A 23437-nucleotide genomic window follows, 5' to 3' on the forward strand; every position below is an offset into this window, starting at 1 on the left:
ACGTTGGAGGTGAGAATTATTATATAGGATATATACAAATAAATATGCTAATATGCCCCGCCCCATCCTTTGCCCCCCCCCCATGAAACAGTCAAACTACGCCCACATTCACAGCTTTGTTTTCCATTCTATTCCTAATAATTCCTAACATTCTATTTGCTTTCTTAGCCGCCACTGCACATTGAGCAAAGGGTTTCAACGTATCACAATGACACCTAGATCCTTTTCATGGGTGGTGATTCCTAATGTGAACTTTGCAGCATGTAACTATGGCTTGGGTTCCTCTTTCCCACATGCATCACTTTGCACTTGTTCACATCTGCCATTTGGAAGCCCAGTCTCATAAGGTCCTCATGCAATTTTTCACAATGCTCTTGCGATTTAAGAACTTTAAATAACTTTGTGTCATCAGCAAATTTAATTACCTCATTAGTTATTCCCATCTCTATATCAAGTCCATAAACCACTACTAAAGGACATGGTGGTGACTGTTTCCTTGTCTGTGCTCACCTCGCCCTTTGGTGGCTTGAACCGGTGGCTGCTATGAACTGTCACACATTCCAGACTTCAGCCAGGTCCAGTCCGGATCTTCCAGGCTGCCAGACTTGCTCTTCTTGTTTGCTCTTCTGAACAGCACCTGTAGTCTGAGTTTCTTGCCTGGTTCTATTTTGTTTGTGTGTAGTTAGCTTTGGTTTTGTTGCTTAGTTCCTAGTCTTGTTTCTGGTCTGCATTTCCTTATATTGTGTCTGTGTTCCCTTTTAGTGGCTGCTTGGCAGCTTTCAGTCCTGACTCTCACCTGTCTGTGTTTCTGTCTTAGTAGCTGCCGGGCAGCTTTTAGTCCTGACTCTGTTGTGTGTTTCCTGTTGGTATCCAGTTCCTGCCCTGTCCTATAAGTCCTGCCGGCCGCCTGCACCCAGGGGCTCAACTCATGGGGAACGGCGGTCAAGCGCAGGTGAAGTCTAGCTGTTCCTGCTCTGCCTGTCCCAGCTTGTTTGCCTCTGCTGCAACTCCAGTCCGGGGTTCCAGTCCTCTTCTGCCTTGCCTCTGGTTTGGGGGTGGTTTTGCCTGCCACTGCCACTCCACGGTAGTTGTCCAAGGGCTCACAAACCCTGTGCTTCCGTGAGAAGCCTGACACTAAATGAAGTTGGGAAAAATCCACAATTCCAGGAATAACATGTATAGAATGTTTGTATGTTTTGGAAGCTTGCCAGGTGCCGTTGGCCTGGATTGGCCACTGTCGGGGACAGGATGCTGGGCTCGATGGACCCTTGGTCTTTTCCTAGTGTGGCATTACTTATGTACTTATGTTAAAAAGCAGAAGTCCCAGCACAGACCCCTGGAGAACCCCACTATCTACCCTTCACCATTGAGAATACTGATCATTTAACCCTACTCTCTTGTTTTCTATCTTTTAATCAGTTTTCAATCCACAATAGGACATTGCCTCCTATCACATGACTTTCTAATTTCCTCATGAATCTGTGACTTTTGCTGATGTTGTTGGCAGGCCCGAGCTGGGGTTGTTGTTGAAGATGGGTAGAAGGAGTAAACCTAAGCCTTAGAGTAGTAGGAATTTCTTCAGGACCCGCCAGGGAACCTCCGAGTAGTGGAAGACAAAGAAGGAGGCTACCGGGAAAGGGACTGGATTGTGTCAGTATGTTTCTTGATAAGGTAAGTGACCTCTTCTACTTTGTCCCCCAAAACGTTTATCCCTACAAATTCTCCTGAACCGCAGGTTCAAGGTCAGAGACACACAGACATGAAAATGTGCACATCCCCACATACAAAGTGGAGAGTCTGGACACATCATAACTATCATATGTGCCCCTGGCCAGATATCTCTGACTCTCCTGATTTTGGCCAGCTGGCGAAGCTCAGCAACCTGCTCCTGTGGGAGAGTGTCTGCAAAGTCTAGCATGCTATGGACCAAGGAGTTCAAGTAAACTCTTATGTACAGCTGATAGTTCTGGATGTGGGAGACCAGCATCAAGGCCCGATAAACCTTCCTCCTAAAAGAATCTAACATTCAGGCCTCCCTGCCTGGGGGCACAGAGGCAGAAGACCTGGAACTCTTAGCACTTTTGAGAGCGGATTTGACTACCAGGGAGTAGTGTGGCAACTGGGCCTTCTCAAATCTGAGAGTCTTCTGGATTCAATATAGGGAATCCACCTTCTTTGGTATGACTTCTAGAGAGAGGTGTCACCCGGTTCTTCATCTGTGCATCCATGAGAACTTTGAGCAGCATCTCTGGGCAGAGAATCAAACCCGAGGACTTGGAATAACTCAGTCCTAGGTTCATCTTCCAATTACAACTTAAAGGGAATGGCATCCACCATTTCCTTGATAAAATGTATGAAGAAGAAAGGTTCAGGTGGAAACTTCCTTCTCTCTTCTGGTGGACAGGGGTCCAAGGGTATGCTATAAGATCACTCCTCTGAGAGGTAGCCTAGCTCTTCCTCAGACTCCTATGACCTGTCCATGTCAGATTCAGCTAAATAGTCCTGATGGGACTCCTGAGTTTGCGCCTGTCTTGACTGTCTAGAAGGACATTCAGGCCTCGAGGCTAAGTGCTGCGATGCATGCTTGCTTCTCAACTTTGAGGGAGCTTTCTCTTCCAATGTCAAGTGTTGCTGTGCACAGGGAGGCACAAACTTCGATGCCTCTCGAGACAAGGGGGTTGGGGACCACTTCCACAGGTAAAGCAAGGACCTTGGGGTAGAAGTGGTTGAGTGCTGTGACTGGCTCAAGTGTCCTCGACGCCTGAGCACTTTGGAGCTATAGCATACTTGCTAATTCCTCCTTCAGCATGGCCCGCAACCGGTCATTGAGGACAGACATCAGTAAGGTTGGGGCTGGTGTCAGTGTGGAGACAGCCTGTTGAGCTGTCAGTGTCATATTGGAAAAGGGGTTCCAGCTGCACGGGAGCTGAAGTGATGGCACCATAATAACCAGAGGAGCAGTCTTCTTGATGCCAACACTTCTTGTGTGCCAGCAATGCTCATGTCCTGGAGCTCCCAGGCACTATGCATTGAAGGGGACCAATGCCAATGCTTCTTGGCCTTTGCCCAATGCCCAACTTCAGGGTACCTTGATGTCGAAGAGGACAATGTCAAATTCAGTTTCGGGTCCGATGCAGATGAGTCCCGGGGATTGTTACTAGCACCCAGTGTTGAGGGAGGTGGATACGTCCTCGATGCCAGTGCATTCCCAGTGTCAGATTGTGTCCTGGCAGCCATCAGGGTCGGCGCTTCTGATGCCAATGGACCAGACTTTGAGGTACCAAAAGTTCCCTCTTGCAGGCCCGATGCACATTCTGTGTTTTTTTTCTACATTTTTAAACAGAAAACACAGTTCGATGGATACTGCACAGTTTACGGAAGAAAGAATTTATAAACAGCTTGAGAATCTGAAAGTGGACAAAACTATGGGACCGGATGGAATACATCCTAGGATACTGAAGGAGCTCAGAGATGTCCTGGCAGGACCTCAAAGATTTATTTAATAGATCTTTAGAGACGGGAGAGGTTCCGCGGGACTGGCGACGAGCCGATGTGGTCCCTCTTCACAAAAGTGGAGACAGGGAAGAAGTAGGAAACTACAAACCAGTATGTCTCACATCGGTGGTAGGAAAAATAATGGCGTCACTACTGAAACAAAAGGATACTTAACTTTCTAGAAGCCAATGGGTTACAGGACGCGAGGCAACATGGCTTTACCATAGGAAAATCCTGTCAAACAAATCTTATTGACTTTTTTGACTGGGTGACCAAAGAAATGGATGAAGGACATGTGCTAGATGTAATCTACTTGAATTTCAGCAAATCCTTTGATATGGTCCCCCACAGAAGACTTGTGAATAAGCTGAAAGGGTTGAACTTAGGACCGAAAATGGTGAACTCGATAGGAAACTGGTTGATTGACAAGTGGCAGAGGACGGTGGTAAATGAAATCCGCTCAGAGGAAATGAAAGTGAGCAGTGGAGTTCCTCAGAGATCAGTGCTGGGGCCTATTCTGTTTAACATATTTGTGAGAGATATTGCTGAAGGGTCGGAAGGAAAGGTTTGTCATTTTTGCGGATGACATGAAAATAACCAATAGAGTGGATACCCTGGAGCGAGTAGAAACAATCAGATCTCCGAACGTTAGAAGAATGGTCGAGGGTCTGGCAGTTAAAATTTAAATTTCAAGATAATGTAATTAGGGTTCTAGTCTCTCAAACTAGCATGACGAAACCCAATTGTTTATGCACTTAACACTAGTATATACTAGTATCTATGTTTATGTACTCTAAAAGAATTTTTTTATTATTTTAAATATGCAGTGCTCAGTGTGAGTCTATTTGCTCTTAAACCAAATAGTTTAAAAAACTATATCAAGTACAGCAACCAATTGCCATCATTGCACTGTCCCTTCCTGACCTGCCTATATGGATAATAGATGAACTAATTATCATAAAAGGATTTTAAAAGTTCTTGTAGCTTAATCACTTAGCTTATTGCGATGTTCTTGCAGGTCCCGTTCAGTGCTGCTTGGTGTGCTGCTGAAATCTGTGACATATGTGCTCTGTACATGCTATAAAATCAAATTAAACATCTTCTTAATGTCTCCACTTATTTTTATTCCCAAGTGGAGACATTAAGAAGACGTTTTGTGTCATCTGCAAATTTAATCATCTCATTCATCATTCCAATATCCATATCATTGATAAATATGTTAAATAGCACCGGTGCCAGTACTGATCCCTAAGGCACTTCACTATCCACCATCCCTCCATTGAGAGAAATGACTATTTAACTCTACCCTCCATTTTCTGTCCAATAACCAATACCTAATCCACACCAGAACGTTGTCTCCTATTCCAAGACTCTCTAATTTTCTCAGGAGTCTCTCATGAGGAACTTTATCAAAAGCTTTCTGAAAATCTAGATACACTACATCAACCGGCTCACCTTTATCCATATGTTTATTCGTGCCTTCAAAGAAATGAAAAAAACTGGTGAGGCAAGACTTCCCTTGGCTGAACCCCTGCTGACTCTGTCCCATTAAACCATGTTTGCCTATGTGTTCCATAGTTTTATTCTTTATAATAGTTTCCACTATTTTGCCCAGCACCAACATCAGGCTTACCGGTTTGCAATTTCCCGGATCATCCCGGAACCCTTTTTAAAAATCGGCGTCACATTGACCATCCTCCAATCTTCATGTACAATGGACAATTTTAACGACAAGTTACATATTAATAACAACAGATCAGCAATTTCATGCTTGAATTCTTTGCGTACCCTTGGATGTATGCCATCCGGTCCAGGTGATTTACTGCTCTTTAAATCAGCATTTTTCAAACAGTGTGCCATGGCTGGTCCGCAGGTGTGCCACAGGAGTTGACGGTCATTTATTAGTAGGGCCAGCTTAATTTGTGCCGGAACAGAGTATATCTTTTAAAAAAGTTTCCTTGTCTCTAGCGATCAGTGCCAGCGAGCAACGATTCATACAGCCTGGTTGCACCAACCCTGGAGCCTTCTCTCTGATGTAACTTCCTGCTTCCACATAAGTAGGAAGTTACATCAGAGAAGGCTCCGGGGTTGGTACGAACAGGCTATATGCATCGCTGTCTGTTGCTGCCGACCGCTGGACACAAGAAGATACAAGGGGGGGGGAAGAGAATGTCAAAACAGACAAGGGAAGATGCCTGTTTGCTGGCTGGAGAAGGAATAGGAGAGAGAGATACTGAATTATTTGTGAGGATGGTGGGGGAAGAGAAGGTAAATGATGGACTATTTGTGGGGAGGGGGAGAAGATAAAATTGCTGGACCATATATGGGGGGGGGGGATAGGAAAGGTAAAATGCTGGACCATTTGTGGAGGTGTACCTTGACAATTTTAGCGCCATGTAAGTGTGCAGTGAGATTAAACAGTTTCACAATTTCTGCTTTAATTAGTCGTTTCAAAATTTCTGCTTTAATTTGTCAATTTCGCTCAGTACATCTTTCAGGTTTACCGAGATTTTTTTCAGTTCCTCCATGCGGGACAAAATGTGAAGGAAGAAAAAATATCCCTATGGAAGGCACAAATATGAGAGAAAAAGACACTGAGATCAGTGAGACGCGACCTCCTTGCTCTGCAGAAAAAAACAAGACTGTGGGTCCCACGTTCAAGTGGAAAGGCACTTGCGCATGCCCAGTGGGACCGCTGCCAAAAGCCTCTTAAAGATATAGTGCACTGGGCAGTGTTCACAATAGGCTCAGTCAGAATGACATCACCCAAGTGTAAGGATACATTTGTCATGCTTGTCCTCGGAGAACTATTATTTCCAACATCAATCTATATAAATGAGCTTGGACCGACTCACCCGCAAATGCTCAGTAGAGCCCGAACGTTGAGAGAGTAAAAGTCCAAGCCCCACCTCCACCAGCTCCAGAACCAGGGAGAAGTCAGAGGTGGGGCGAGGGGCGGAGAGTACAGAAAACAGCCCGAACGTAATGCAAACATTCTGTCACTCACACACATGGAACTCGGAAGGGGAGAAAGGGTGGAGGGAAGGACAGGGCCCATGCCCTCAGAGGTGGAGGGAGGCAGGAGGGCAGGAGGGGGCGTGGAAATCAGAGGTGGAGGGAGGGAGGAGGGCAGGAGGGGGGCGTGGAAATCAGCTGTCATGAACAACGGCGTCGAAGTCAAAAGGGAGGCTCTAGGGAGGGAGGCCAGTAGCAGGAGCACTTGAACTCAACCAATAGGGAGGAACTCTGGCAGAAACCCGTGGCACCCGCTGCTGAAAGCCAGGAAGAATCAGAGGAAGAAAATGGCGCTGCCTCCACAAATTTTGGATGTTTCTACAATGGGCAGTTAAGGACGTTCAAAAGTGGATGTTTCTATGAGAAAGACGTCTTTCTCATAGAAACATCCAATTTTGGACGTCCTTAACTGCCCATTGCAGAAGCGTCCAAAATTTGGATGTCCTCTACTGCCCCATCACAGAAACATCCAAATTTTGGACGTCCTCAACTGCATTTGCATGCTGGCAGGCCCCCATTCCCCCCAACGACACAAACCACCCCCCCGAGCGACAGGGGACTGGAGCTCCGGCGGACCTCTAGTCCCCCTGACAATCCCACCCCCCCAGGTTCAGGGAGGGCTGCAAGGGTCCCTGTGTGATGGTGTCACTCCATCCGCCACCCGCGCCCCTACCATGGTTGGAGGAGGGAAGCAGCATGCCTCCCTCCTCTTCCTTCAACGCCACAAATGGCGGCGCCCAGCCCATCCTGGGATGCGCTGGGCGGGGCTACACACCATATAAGGGAGAAACTCCCTTCTTTGAAGGAGTAAACAAACATGTGGACAAAGGGGAGCCGGTTGATATTGTGTATCTGGATTTTCAAAAGGCGTTTGATAAGGTACCTCATGAAAGGCTACAGAGGAAATTGGAAGGTCATGGGATAGGAGGAAATGTCCTATTGTAGATTAAAAACTGGTTGAAGGATAGGAAACAAAGAGAGTGGGGTTAAATGGGCAGTATTCACAATGGAGAAGGGTAGTTAGTGGGGTTCCTCAGGGGTCAGTGCTAGGACCGCTGCTTTTTAATATATTTATAAATGATTTAGAGATGGGAGTAACTAGCGAAGTAATTAAATTTTCTGATGACACAAAGTTATTCAAAGTTGTTAACTCGTGAGAGGATTGTGCAAAATTACAGAAGGACCTTACAAGACTGGGAGACTGGACGGCTAAATGGCAGATGACGTTTAATGTGAACAAGTGCAAGGTGATGCATGTGGGAAAAAAGAACCCAAATTATAGGGCAACCAACCAATCAAAAAATGTACATGTACACAGAGCCTAGCCAGGATAACATGCACATACATAGAAAAAGGAATGTTTCTCTCCCTCAGTTGCTAAGAGGAGGTGAAGACCTATGGCCGTGGTGGTGGGGAGGGGGGTGGAATTCAGTAATAAAGCAGTGCAAACACGGGCATGTCATATTAAAAAAAACCAAACAGAATTCAGGCCAAAGGTAAGGGCTTTGATACCTAGAGAAAGGTCTCTGAAAAGCTCAATTCACAGCCTATGTGGGGCCAAGTTTCAATGACAAAAGCAGGTTTATTTTATTCTGAGCTCAGGGAGGTGATTTCTGTCTCAGTGTCATTGGATGACATCATTCACTTGGGTGCCTGACTCAATGCCACTTCTTGACAGATAATCCTTGCTACAGACTTACCAATTCTAATCAAATTCATGTTAAAAGCTAAAGAAAGCAAGTTAAGTGTAACAGCCTGTGGTAAAGCTTACCTTTGATGATACAGTGTCTTAAACGCTCCTGAAGAGAATGATATTTGTCTTTCAGTGGTACTCGAACATCTTCAGGATTAGGAAATGCTTTTACCCAAATTTCTGCAACCTGCACAAAGTAAATGGCCAGCAGAATATATCATATTGGGACCAGTGGGACTCCATAGGTCTCGCATCATACTTTTATAAATGAACTGATCTTTCTGATCTGTAATAGATGTTCTTTGATGACAGCAGTGCAACAAATTACACAGATGTCATTTGACTGATTTTCTAGGCATGTGCGGTGATTTCCTGTATACTACTGGACATGCCACCTCAGTTGAATAAACCAGTTCCCTATGTGTTGGTCGTGACCCCAAATTATATATACATAATCGTCTTATGCAGGCCACAGCTGAATATCGGTCATGACCCACATAACCTCAGGTGGCTACACAGAGACAATTAGTCCTGCACATGGTTCAGTACTGAATATCCAAAGCTAATTTAGCCGGCGACAGTCAATGATTAAAAAAATGCTAACCACTGCCAGCTAAGTGTATTTCGTTATACTACACCTGCATTAATCCAAATCAATTCCTCAACACATCTTCCTTAATTCAAAAGTTGGACCGGGGTCAGAGACTTTGTGCATGGACATTTGGCTTATATAATGAGCCTAAAGCGGTTTGCCAATATATCAATGTATTAACGTACTAACGTATTTTGTTCCAGATATATTTAGTCACTGTACCATAATAGAACAAGACGGTTTCAATTTGTGAGAGTAGAATGTATATATGTATAATGTATGTGTAATGAGAGGGCAATGCCTCATTAAATGTGATTTATATATTTTTGAATTAAGGAAGAAGTAGTGAGGCATTGATTTGGATTAATGCAGGTGATTATTTTGCCTCCCCTTAAAAGAAAGTAGAGGTCTCTTGGGGTACAGTATAATTGTTATACTACACCACCACTTTTATGGAATGTTTTACGTGCTGATGCCTAAGCTACTAACAATTATTTGTCTTTTGGTAAAGCCTTGAATACTTAGCTTTTTGAGCAGAGTTACAGTTGAAGTGGTTACTGGCTACCTTTCTTTACTATCAAGTTTTAATGCTACATATTAATGACATATTGTTAACCTGCAAACCAAAAGAAAAAAAGCAGATCAAAAAAGACAAAAAAATGGAACAGGAGGGTAAACAGAAGAAGTGGCTTATTACAAGTTACCCGACGTGGCAACGTTTCACCCTCAGGCTGCGTCAGGGGTACAAAAAACTAGTAGGGGTAAAAAGCAAAGTGAACCCCTAAAAGTAGTCATACAACCACCTTACATAAATGCTTCCCAAGCTTACTCAGCAGTCTTAGCAAGGCTGCCAGTCAACATAGCATTATGTAAGGTGGCTGTATGACCATTTTTAGGGGTTCACGTTGCTTTTTACCCCTACTAGTTTATTGTACCCCTGACGCAGCCTGAGGGTGAAACGTGGCCACGTCGGGTAACTTGTAATAAACCACTTCTTCTGTTTACCCTCCTATTCCATTTTTTTGTCTTTTTTGATCTGCTTTTTTTCTTTTGGTTTGCTATTTCTGTGGCAGATCTTTGCCTTTTTTTGTTTCTGTCTGCATATTGTTAACCTGAACATTTTTTAAATTGTAATATGATTTATTTTGACTATTTTAATTTCTTGGTAATGTTTACAAAGTGATTTTTTACATTTTGTATTTATTGAATTTACAATATAGATCAAGAGTACACCTTGTACAGGAAAACTGATTCAAAAGGAAATAAAAATATGAAAACTACCCTCATCCTCTATTGGAAAACTATTAATTCAGCTCAAGTCCACAATAGTAGGCGATGTAATACCGCTTGAAGGAATTTTAAGGAAACAAAAATCAAAAGAACAAAAAGAGAAAAGCAAATCTCTACATGTTTCATACAATTAAGTCCCACTAACAACCCCCTGCCCTTGGAACAATGTGATTGTTATGGTAAATTGCTTTATTGTACTAAGTGGTATATAAAGTGAATAAATTAAATCAAATTAAATCCTATATCCTTATGTGGAAGGGAGTGAAGAGCTATGTACTGTGTGCTAATATAATTTTATCATACAATGTTTATGATGTTTTCAAGTACTTTGCATGCTTGTTTTCTTACATTAGGAAGGAACTACAAAGCTCTCTAGTGAGATTAAGAAAAATGCTGGGTGTTCAACAAGATTACTCTACAGACATGTCCTCTTGCCACCCTCCCATAGAAAGGGAAACCGATGGGACTTGATAGAACACCTTTCTGTGATTACAATCGTCACTGTTCAAGAAAAGCCACATGATGTACTGTTTAATATTTGCAGTGAAACACAAATGTGAGAAAAGCTTTTGTAGATCTGGCAAGACCAAAATGAAACTTTATAGTCTCAATGTTAAACCATGTGTATTACATAAAACAAATAGCCAGGAACTGGGGAGAATATTTACCCTTCAGCAGTACAGCAATCCTAAGCACAAAGCAAAAACAACAATGGAGTGGGTTCAGCAAGAAGAAAGTGAATGTCCTTGAGTGGGCTAGTCAAAACCCACAGATGATTCCCAGCAGTGGCGCAGCTAGGACTGAATGGGCCCTGGGCAGAAAAACTGAGATGGGCCCCCTATAACACTATCTCTCCCAAGGTGGTGGAGGAGCAGTGGAACGGTGGGGTGGGGGGGGGGGGGGAGAAGACAAACCCTGCACAAAGCAAACATATCACAGTACTGGAAATTGAAATGTAATTTCCCAAAGCTGACATATTACAATTTAAAAAGTCAGAAACAATAAGTATTTTATTTTACCTTTGTTGTCTGAGCACTGGTTTGGTCCCAGTGTCTCCTGCTTTTCTCTTTTTTTTTTCTTAATAATTTCCAGGGTCTCCTGTCCTTTTGACATTTCTTCTCTCTTTATGTCCTTTACCCATCTTTCCTCTATATCCTTATCTATTCTGTCCAGCATCTTCCCTCTGTGTCCCTGTCACTATCTTCCCCATGTTCTTATGCTATCTTGTTGGGCAGACTGGATGGTCTTTATCTGTTGTCATATACTATTACCCCCAATAATTACAAGAAACCTTAAGTCCACTGTTGCATATCAGTGAAGAAATTATCCCTATACTTAAAAAAAGAGGAACAAAATACATTTCCCTAATATCTGAAGAAAATCACTAATACAAAATAAAATGAAAAATTGTCAATAAGATATTACAAGGAGTAAAAAAACTTTCTGAACTGAATAATGAAACTATAACTGTTCACAATAAATAATCACTAAATGTTCAGGAATATAAGCAGCTGCAAAGAAAACAAATGTTTAAAAAATGCTCAATAATTCAAGTAGGAAACTTCTGAAAAAAAATTTAAAATGGTGACAATTCACTTCAGAAAAGACTTGAGGGGAAATCAACTATTGAACAGACTGAGGTGCATGATTATCCTCCAGTGATTAAATAAGAAAAAAATAGCAGTCATAGATCTAGCAGAGTGCAGAAAACTTGTTCTAGAAAACTTTAGAAATATACTCCATGCCAGTGTAAGAGTATACATACCAGCAAATACATACCAGCTATAACTTGTTTCCCTTGTTGAACGTAAATACAGCACAGGAAACCATACAGATTCTGCCTGCACCAATATGTTTAACAGTAGTGCATTCCCACAATAGTTTCCTTCTGTTTCAATGTTGTGTTTATCCAGTTCCCCTTGCTCTAATATTTCATTTTGTATAACATCAAAAAGCACCCAGGATTTTCCTCCTGTGCAGCTTAACTCAGTTTATCTTTCAGAGAGCAAGTTTCTGCACTAAGGTTGTGGTGTGGAAATTTTGAGATTTTATGACCTCCATTCCTTCTGTTTCATTTGGTTAGATTATTAAACACACTAAACTATGCACAAACTTGGTCATTCCAGGTGTGAACGCTGATTGTCTGAAAAGGAAGTGGATGAGGCTTTAACCAAAAAGTGAGTACTGACTGGCTAATCCACCCATCAAAATGAGTTGACAAAAGCTATGTAACCTACAATACTTCCCTCCTTCAGTATATAACTGTTACCTTTTGCATAGGAGGTAGCTCTCCTATAAGGCTCAGAATTATATCTTGCACAAGTTCTTCAATATTCATAAACCTGGAGAAAGGCAGCATTCTACAAGCCCATTCCAAAGCATTAAGGCAATGCTCAACTATGCTTGTGTTGTGATCCACAGACCTCTCGCATTCCTAAACAGAAAATTAAATTTTTATTTGTTGAGGGTAAAATCTTAAACTTTTAGACTGAAATCTCAAAATTGATGAACTAGTGTTTTCAGTCATTTAATAACATCAAATCACTTTAAAACAAAACTTCATGGAGTGTCTCCTAGTTTCTGTACTTTGAAAAGAGTAAATAACTAATTCACATTTACCCATTCAACTCCAATCTGGATTTTGTAAACTTCTCTCAACCTCCCTCAGCATTCTCACTTCCAAGTGAAGAACCCTAACTTATTAAGCCTTTCTTTATATGAGAAGAGTTCAGTCCCCTTAATCATTTTGGTCTCCCTTCTTTGAACCTTTTCTAATTCTGCTATATCTTTTTTTATGTGCATCACTTTGCACTTGTCCATACCAAATTTCATCTGCCATTTGGATGCCCAGTCTTCCAACTTCCTAAAGTCCTCCTGCAATTTTAGTCTGCATGTGATTTTTTAATAGCTTTGTGGCATATGCAAATTTAATCACCTCACTTATCATTCCCATTTCTAGATAATTTATAAATATGTTAAATAGCACTGATCTCAGTACAGACCCCTGGGGCACGCCACTGTTCACCTTCCTCCATTGAGGCAAATGGCCATTTAACCTCACCCTCTGCTTTCTATCTATTAACCAGTTCCCAGTCCACATTGGAGCATTGCCTCTTATCCTATGGCTTTTTAACGGTTTCAAGAGTCTCTCATAAGAGATTTTGCATTTTCTTCACTTCTACAATTCTTCTTTTTTTTATAACACTGTAAGAAATATAGGTGATGCCAAGTCAAATGGCTCAATATTCAAACTTCCAATGCAATTTTTGGGTTGACACCTTTCCCTCTGATGGGATTTCCAGGACTAACAAGGCTAAAAACCTCTCTCTTCCCAAAGACTGCTTTATAACATTCCATTGACTTCTACGTCCCTAGTATCATCATCCATTATCCTTTCCTATAATGTTTTTGTTCTCATGCAATACCCCAATGGTCTCTAATTGTTCTCATACCTCACACTAACATTATCGGCTTTTTTTCACCTAGAAACCACACTGAACCATGGAAAAGGGAAATTAGCGGTATACAAGAATTGATTTGATTGCTTTTGCTGTCATTGCCTCAAATATTGTTGATAGTCCCTTCTTTGGAAGAATTATTTCCTGTGAAGGAAGGACTGCTTTCTCATCATGAGGACTATTCTGCTATAGTTGATAAGAGCATCTGGAACAGTGATCATTTAAAAAGTTAGGAATCTTTGCTCCAAAAAGATTATCACCCCTTACATTGGTTAGGCTTTTGTGGAAATTCTCCCAAAAGTCAGATGCCCTGAGCAGGCATAACCATTTATATGACTGATGATTAATTATTTTGTCAGACTGCTTACCTTTTGATTTTCTACATTGTCCCTTGTTATCTGAAACCGTCTGCAACTGTCAGTCAATCTTTCACGTACATGATGCATCCAACATAAAGCACACAACTCTCGGAAGCTACCTGCAAAAATAAAAGCAAATATTGAAGCTTTTAGTTACAATTTAAATGACAATAGCTTTAGACATGTGTGAACAACTCTAAGCTTTATTTATATAATTGCTTGAGTTACTATATTTAATGAAAAAAAGGAAAGTTGGTTGCACCTCCTCACTATGTTCGTTTTCCATGCCTTCTTTATGAGGTGCCTGGTCCTTCTTTTTAGCAACTTAATATATTTAATGGCATGTGGTAACTAACATTAGCAAGGGCGGGCCGTAGAGCCAGGTCGGACAAGCCATGCACACTTGGAAAATTACACTGAAAGCAAATAACATTTATTAAAGGTGTCCAGAAAGGGCTCCTGTTCACGTCACAGGAAGGGAGGAAACAATACTCAAAACTAGTTCTGTAAACATAATAATGTCCTTTGGTGGCCTGCTCCTGCAGGACCACAGCATACATGAATGTCTCTTAGCTCAGCAGCAACTGCTACTGGTCTCTGGCCTGGTCCCTGAATCCAGAGGTACCAGCTCAGTCTCTAGCAGGTACAGAAGGCTGGCCTGCAGCCAACCAGGTCAAAACACAAACTCTTCAAGGTTCCAAGCTGAACTTGGGGTACCTGAATGGAGTGGCTGCAGTTTCTCAGCTTCTGGGTGGAGGCATCTGCAGTGGGAGTTGCTGCTTCCCTCTGGGTCTCCTAAAACCTAGCACTGGCCCAGCCTTTTATACTTCCCAAATCATGCCCTCCTGGGTTCTAACCCTCCTATGTCACTTCTTCCTTGGGTGGGACTAGGGTTTTAAAGTGCCCCAGACACTGTGAGGGCGTGTTCTTAAGGGGAAATGGCAATGTCCTATAGACTCCCTCACATTGCCTAGTGGCCTAGTGTTAGGGTGGTGGACTTTGGTCCTGGGGAACTGAGGAACTGAGTTTGATTCCCGGCACAGGCAGCTCCTTGTGACTCTGGGCAAGTCACTTAACCCTCCATTGCCTACCGCATTGAGCCTGCCATGAGTGGGAAAGCGCAGGGTACAAATGTAACAAAAAATAAAAATAAAATTATACCTACACAAAAATGATGTTCCTTATTCAGGTTAACTGATGGTACCAACTTTCTAGTCTGAAATAAAATCATTACCCCTAATTTATAAGCCAAGGTCAAAGATGGTATGGATAGCATGAGGAGTCATCTAGCAAACTTGAAGAATGGTCTACAATATGGTAGTTAAGATTCAATGGTAAAAAGATAAAGAGTCATAAGAACACAGACCAAAGGCCCATCAAGCCCAGTCTCCTGTTTCTAACATTGGCCAATCCAGATTACAAGTACCTGGCAGGATCCCAAAAGAGTAAACAGATTTTATGCTGCTTATCCCAGGAAAAGCTGTGGATTTTCCCAAGTCTTAATAATGACTTATGGACTTTTCTTTTAGATACTTCACCAAACCTTTTTTAAATCCAACTATGCAAACTGCTTCTACCACATTCTCTGGAAATGAATTCCAAGTTGAGTAAGAAATATTTTCTCCAGTTTGTTTTAAATTTACTACTTTGTAGCTTCATTGTGTGCATCTAGTCCTTGTATTTTTGGAAAAAGTAAATGATTCATGTCTAACCATTCCACTCTACTCAGTATTTTATAGACCACTATCATATCTTCAGCAACCATATCTTCTCCAAAGCTCACTTTAGCCTATCCTCATAGGGAAGTCCTCCCATCCCTTTTATCATTTTCGTCGCCCTTCTCTGTACCTTTTATAATTCCGCTTTTTGGAGATGCGGTGACCAAAAGTGCACACAATATTCTACGCGTGGTTACACTGTGGAGTGATCCAAAGGCAATATAATATTCTCAATTTTCTTCTCCACTCCTATCCTAATAATTCCTAACATTATATTTGCTTTTTTTGCTGCCGCTGCACACTAAGCAAAGGGTTTCAACATATCATCAACTACAACACCTAAAACCTTTTCCTGGGCAGTGACTCTTAATGTAGAACTTTGCATCATGTAGCTATAGTTTGGGTTCTTCTTCCCTAGATGCATCACTTTGCACTTGCTCACATTCAATGTCATCTGCCATTTGGATGCCCAGTCTCTCATTCTTGTGACATCGTCTTCCAATTTTTCACAGTCCACTTGTGATTTAACAGTTTTGAATTTAATGATCACAGAAAGTTATTCAATCATCTCACTCGTTATTCCTGCTTACAGATCATTTAAACATATGTTAAAAAGCAGCGGTCTCAGCACAGATCCCTGGGGAACCCCATTAACTACCCCTTCCCATTAAGAATATTGAGCATTTAACCCTACTCATTCATGAGGAACTGGGTCCAATGTCTTCTGAAAATCCATATATACACAATGCAAAATCCCTCGTTCTGAAAGTGCCTCCCTTTTATTAATCAAATGACACTGGCTTCCCATCAAAGTGAGAATCACCTTCAAATTATGCACCTTTATCTTTCAAATACTACATGGTACAGCTCCAGACTATAAGGTAGCATTTATAAACTTACCTCAAAGAAACACTAAATATGAAGCAAGAAACTATCTCAGACTACACCTCCCAAATTGCAAAAAAGTGATCTACAAAACTGTCCACTCTGCAGACTTCACTTACCTAGGAACCAAATGGTGGAACTCCTTACCACCCAAAATAAGAAATATACAGGAATATACTAGATTCCTCAAATCGTTCCTATTCAAACAAACCCTCACAAACAACAACCATATCTCAATCAAGTAATTATTACCTGAATTGGTTATTACTCTATTTACCATTAACTTTCTCTTAGCATCATGTACAATTTCTCATTCATAATAGATTTTCTAAATGTTAAACATCCATAGCTATCCCAGTATGTTTATGATACTGTATTGTAAAATTGGATTCTCAGAACAAATTACTTTCTTATGCATTATTCTTTCTTTTGTAACCTATACTCTTTATTATAAGCCACAATGAACTCAAACTTGTTTGGGATAATGTGGGATATAAATGTCACAAATAAATACATAAATATCCCCTCAGGGAAGGCACTCCTACCCAGCTCGAGGGGTTTCTTTTGTGATAAAAAGGGAACGAAGTGTCCCTGTGTTAAGTGAACTGCACTTGGGGCTGTTTTTTTCTCTTCCACAGGACTATGGCGTCCAAAGCAGCACTCAAGTGGATGGTGGAGCAAACACAGGTGAAAGAGGACATAGAATGCTGGTTCTCCCAGCTAATGGAGCACCAGCGGCTGCAGCAGCAACAGCCTATGCTACAGCTAATGGAGGCACAGACCAAGGAGCTACAATGGTTGGAAGACGAACTGCAAAAGACGGTGGCTCAATAGGATTTTGAGGTGGGCTGGACTAATGGGATCCAAGGGTCAACCCCAGTGGTGTGCTAGAGCCGGTTGTTATCTTTTCCAAAATTTTGCGAGCCGGTTGTTAAAACGGGGACCCAGCTCTGTCTGCAGTGATTACAACAGGCTCTCTCCAGCCAGCCCCGGGTCCTTCCCTCTGTTGCAACTTCTGTTGCACGTGGGAAAGACCCAGTAGAAGGAAAGACTTGGAGCGGATGGAGGGAGCCTGATGTGTCCTACCTCCAATCTGCAGCTTCACTCTCGGAGAAACCACAGGAGGGAAGGAAGGGAGGGAGGAGAAAGAAAGTGAGAGGTAAGAAGAGAGATAGAATCAGACTAGGATAGAGAGGAAGTGCCCTGATTCGTTCCTCCCCTCCCCCATGATGGGTTTTGTATGTGCGGGGGTCCTCTTAAGTGCATGGGAGTGTCTCCCCTTTGCTTGCCTGGTTTTACAGCCCTGAATGGAGCCCAGGATGGGAGGGCAAGCAGCTGATGCAAAAGGAGGCAGCCTGTGGGAGAGGAGCAGCAGGGAGGCCGACCAGACTGCAGAAAGGGCAAAGGTGTTTACAGATCCAGCTGGGCTGCTGGTTCAGGGCTTTGTACTCACTCCCTGCCTGGGCAAAGGCTGAATAGACCCTCCAGTGCCTCAGATACTGTTGCATGTTGGAGGCCATGCAGATTAGGGAACATTTCTAATGGCTATCCTGGGGGGGGGGGGGGGGGGGGAGGGTGATCAGTGGTAATCTGATGATGCAAGCCCATCTCCAGAAATTATGGCCCTAGAAATCTGTCTGGCTCCCTCCAATATGGGAAAATAGCAAGATAGGTGGGGGCTCCCTCTTTCTTGGTGCAAGAGAGATGTGCAGGGAAAGGTTGTCCCAAATAAGATTGGGGCTCTGTGCAAAATTTCCCTTCCCATTTGCTTCCCTTGTTGTTTCCTGCTCTCACTGTCTTCTATTTCTTTGATGTCTATTTTACATATTATGATCTGTGAGGCCAGGATTGCACTGCTGTAGAAAGAAAATGCCTATGTTGAAGTTTTAGGTGTTTGAAACGCTGGTGGTTAAAGATAGCTGGCAAATGTTTTATTGATCACATGTAATATATGCATATTTAGCAGTTTTTAAAAGAAGAGGTGCCCGTGTTCAGAAAGTGTGCCAGGGTTTGTGCATTTATGTTGAAGTGTCAGATTTTGTCGGATTCTGTGGGGGAAAGATGAGGGAGATTAATGTGTACCTGTGTAGGCGTGTTATGGTTTCTGTCACCCCAAAAAGGAACACCTCAGTTGGTGTATCAGGAGCTGTTCCATTTTAGGGTGACAGAATTTGGGTGTCTGTATTGGGCAGGGATGCAAAGGGTTGAGTGGTTTAGGATGGAGCATGGTATCAGGATTTGTGTGGCTGAATCTGTATTCCAAGATTTTTGTTATTTGTGTTGGGGTGTAAACCAGTGGTGTGCTGGAGAGAGTAATGCATTGCCCCCCCCCCCCCCCCCAGGCTCTCTTCCCAGCTATAGTCAGCTCTGCAATTTGGTGGGGAGGGCGCAGAGGAAGACGAGGGGCGCATAGGTGGATGGGGGGGGCGCACAGCTGGACCGGGGAGAGCGCCTGTTATTAAAACATTTACCAGCACACCACTGTTTATATCCTACATTGAACTCAAACTTGTTTGGGATAATGTGGCATACAATAAACAGTATAGGATATATAACAAAGAATAATGCATAAGAAAGTAATATGTTTTAAGAATCCAATTTTACAATACAATATCATAAACCTACTGAGATATGTTTAACATTTAGAAAATCTATTATGAATGAGAAATTATACATGAAGCTAAGAGAAAGTTAATGGTAACTAGAATAATAACCAATTCAGGTAATAATTGTTTTGAGATATGGTTGTTCTTTGTGAGGGTTTGTTTGAATAGGAACAATTTGAGGAATCTAGTATACTCCTGCATATTTCTTATTTTGGGTGGTAAGGAGTTCCACCATTTGGTTCCTAGGTAAGTGAAGTCTGCAGAGTGGACAGTTTCATAGATCACTTTTTTGCAGTTTGGGAGGTGTAGCCTGAGATAGCTTCTTGCCTCATATTTAGTGTTTCTTTGAAGTAAGTTTATTAATGGTACCTTATAGTCTGGAGCTGTGCCATTTAGTATTTGAAAGATAAAGGTACATAATTTGAAGGTAATTCTCACTTTGATGGGAAGCCAGTGTCATTTCATTAATAAAGGGGGAGGCACTTTCAAAATGAGAGATTTCATATATGAACCTGGCTGCAGTGTTTTGAGCTATTTGGAGTTTTTTCAACAGGTACTCCTTACAGCCAGCATATATCGCATTACAATAATCAAATTGGGATAATGTTACTGATTGTACCAATAGTCTGAATGTTTCTGATGAGAAATAGGGTCTGATCCTTTTTAGTTTCCAAACATACCTAAACGATTTTGTGATTACTGAGGAAACTTGAGTATCAAATGTTAAATGTTTGTCTATAATTATACCTAGAATTTTCAGATTATTGTCAATGGGGAATAAAGTGTTGTCAATTGTGAAACTGTTGTAGTCGTTTTGGTCAAATAGGTTGGTAATGACCACAAATTTCGTTTTTTCTTTATTTAGCTTAAGTTTGGATTCTGAGGCCCAGGTTTCCCATCAGATTTAAGCCAAGTTTTGCCTTTTGTAAGATGTTTTTATTGTTCTTTTTGAAGGTTATGTATATGGTAACATCGTCCGCATATATGAATGTTTTGAATCCTGCTGTTTCTAGTCTGTTGCCTAGTGGTGACATCATTACATTAAATAGAATGGGCGATAATGGAGAACTCTGAGGGATGCCATAGTCCGGTGCCCAAGGAGAGGATAAGGTTCCTTTTAGTTTCACTTTGTAAGAACTTGATTTCAGGAATCCTTGAAACCATTTGTGGACTGTGTCACATATACCAAAGTTGTCTAGTATGTTTAGTAGGATATTATGATCTACTACATCGAATGTGCTAGACATATCCAACTGCATTATTAAGATCTTAGACCCTATGCTAATTTCTTTTCTGAGATTTGATACTAGGGTAGTAAGGACAGTCTCGGTGCTATAGCATGGTCTGAAATCTGATTGCGATTTGTGTAGTAGGGATAAATGTGAAAGGTAGTCCATAGTTTGTGATGCTACTATTCCTTCCATCACCTTTATCATCAAAGGAATGGAGGCTACTGGTCTGTAGTTTGTTACATCAGTTATGGTGATTGAATTGTTTTTGGGTATTGGTGTTAGGATAATAGAACTTTTATTATCAGGGAAAGTGCTGTGGAATAGTATAAAGGAGATATGCTGCTGAAGCAGATTGATGAATACATTAGGAGCTTACTTCCTAAGGTAACTAGGACAAGCATCTATAGTATGCATTGTGAGTTTCAATATTTTAGGAGGTAATGTTTTACTGTGTCATGGGTTGGTAGTTGGAAGGAAGACCAGATTCTGTTGGTGGCTATTCCTGTATGTGTGTCTGACTGTTCTTCGTAAATATCTTGATGGTTGACTTTTAATTTGAGGACTCAGTCTCTGATTTTAACCATTTTTTGTTCGAAAAAAGTAGCCAGTTGCTCTGCTGTTGGTGGAAACTGTGATTGTGGTTATTTCTTTTGTGGATAATAGGCTTTTTATAAGATTAAAAAGTTTACTGGTATTAAAGGAAATTACCACTATTATTTTTGCTATAGTATTGAGCTTTAGCCTTTCCTCAATAGAGTCATTTCATCCCCTCTATGATTTTGGTCACTCTTCTCTGTACCTTTTCTAATTCCACTATATCTTTTTTGAGATTTGGTGGCCAGAATTGCAAAAAATACTCAAGGTATGATATTTATTCATTAGTTTTATCTTATTCTATGTATTTGCAGATCATCATAATGATAATGCAATTTTGCACATTATCATTGTGTTGATTGCATATAGAAAAAATATCTGGACCAACATGATCAGAAAAACAAAGTCACCAGACAACAAAGTAGAAAAATTATTTTATTTTCATTTTAGTGTTTGGAAGATGTCCAATTTGAGATTTTATACCTGCTGTCTTATTTTGCACTGGATATACTAAGCTGTAACAGCTTATAGAAATTATTTATAATGGAAAAAAATCACAAGTTATTATTTTCTCCTATACTAGTATAGTATTTTCAACGATACTGCTTATATGCGCCACGGCTGGTATAAGGGGTGTGGATACCATAGGGGCGAAGCCATAGATGGTGACCCCGCCTATAATGAGTACTGGTACCTTTTTTCCTACAAAAAAAGCACTGACCATGCAAATCATTATCCTTAGGTGTCAGTAAGTGCTAACATGGTAATATTTTTAATGGCCACACATTACTAGTGACATTAGTATTTGGCCATTAATGCAGAAAATGGAAAATAAGTCATTTTACTGCTGAGGTAAAAATGGCCTAAGTACAGGGAAAACCCACATAAGGACACACTAAGGCCACTTAATACCGCAGCTTAGTAAAAGAACCCCTTAGTTAATATTAAAAAGGCTTAACATACACCTCAGATCTTAATAAAGGATTTATATCATTTGCATTCACCACTAACTCTGAATCCCTTGATACATACCTATTATTCTACAGGACACTTCATCGAGTTGATGGTCTCCACCAGGTCCAGGTCCAAAGAACACAGCATTTTTTTCAGAATAATTAAGCAGTGATTCTGGAAGTTGTTTCAGGAGAGGATGAAAACTTTTTGCTCGAATCTAATATACAAAAAATAAGCCGAGAAATAAGGTAAAAACAATCTATAAATGCTAGTGTGACATGCAGAGGGGAACTTAAAAAAAATGCCCTGCTCATAACATTAAAAAAAACAAAAAACAGATTTCACAGCTATAATCAAACAGGAAAAATGTCTAGCTTTCCTTTTCGATTATGGCTGCGAGATGGATGTTTTTACACTGAAAGCATCCAAAATGAATACCTATTTTCAAAAGCGAATCATCCCTCTTTGAATGACAAAAAACGAGGGGCATGAACGTCTGTCCAAAATGAATAGCTATTTTCCAAAGTGAAACATCCAACTCTGAGTGATAAAAAAAAAAAAGGGACATGGACGTCTGTCTAGCATTTTCAAAAATATGGCCATACTGATGTTCCTGCAGAAAACAGAGGAATAGCTTACTGGTTAGTGCAGTGGACTGTATCTGGACACAGGTTCAATCCCCATTATAACACTTTTTTCTAAATATGATCACTCCAGGTCCTGAAAATTACTTACTGTACCTAAATGTGCACCACTTCAACAGCTTTCAGGCTTGCAGGTGTTTTATATATTTAGGTACAAGAAAGGCTCCGAATTATTACAAAAAAGAAAAAAGTAGTGAGTAAGTGGGTTCCTTGGTTCACAGTCCACTGCACTAACCACTAGGCTGCTCCTCTGACTGAGCCTGCTTACTGCTTTGTTCAGAATGGTCATAATACTTGCAGCTGACAGAGCTTGGTTTTCCTTTCCAGTTTCATTTTCAGAGGAGAGAAAAGGGGACAGCAACCACTGGGGGATTAAGGAGGGGTCATGCCTTAATCTCTCCAGTGGTCAGTTTTGGATATTTTTAGAAGACAAACTTTTTTTATGCATTGTAACACATTCATTTGCTTTCAAAATGAGCACCATAGTGTTTACAAAAAGAAGCTGGTTGGACATTATTTCAATGTAAGATCTGGTCTTTAGGAATCTGTTGAATCATGTGACCACTGTGCTGCAAATTCCCATGTAATTGAGTAGGGTCGTCAATACTTTGTGGTCTACTAGTTCAAATGCACTTAACTTGTCAAATTGCATTAGTAGTATTTTCTGCCCTTGGCTTATTAAGCTTCTAAATGTTATTGGTGTGGCTAGTACAGTTTCAGAGCTGTGTTATGGTCTGAACCCTGACTCAGGGGCGTAGCTAGGGGTGAGCCTGGGTGGGCCCAGGCCCATCCAATCTCAGCTCAGGCCCACCCATTTTTATAGCAGCTGAACAGCCACAGCCTTACTTTCTGCCATCCAGGGGCGTAGCTATGGGTGTAGGCGTTTTTTTTCTGGGTGCCAA

General features: G+C 41.3%; 1 protein-coding gene across 1 annotated transcript in view; it reads right to left on the bottom strand.

The window, feature by feature from the left end:
• Positions 1–23437, bottom strand: part of LOC115461865 (ciliogenesis and planar polarity effector 1-like) — a 72773-nt gene that overhangs the window by 18741 nt on the left and 30595 nt on the right. The window contains exons 4-7 of the mRNA XM_030191925.1: positions 21970–22108; positions 13912–14021; positions 12355–12519; positions 8282–8390 (exon numbers count right to left, since the gene is read on the bottom strand). Coding sequence (XP_030047785.1) covers positions 8282–8390; positions 12355–12519; positions 13912–14021; positions 21970–22108 — 523 coding nt within the window. The remainder of the gene's footprint in view (positions 1–8281; positions 8391–12354; positions 12520–13911; positions 14022–21969; positions 22109–23437) is intronic.

This window comes from Microcaecilia unicolor, chromosome 2 (assembly GCF_901765095.1).
Source record: "Microcaecilia unicolor chromosome 2, aMicUni1.1, whole genome shotgun sequence".
Taxonomy (NCBI): domain Eukaryota; kingdom Metazoa; phylum Chordata; class Amphibia; order Gymnophiona; family Siphonopidae; genus Microcaecilia; species Microcaecilia unicolor.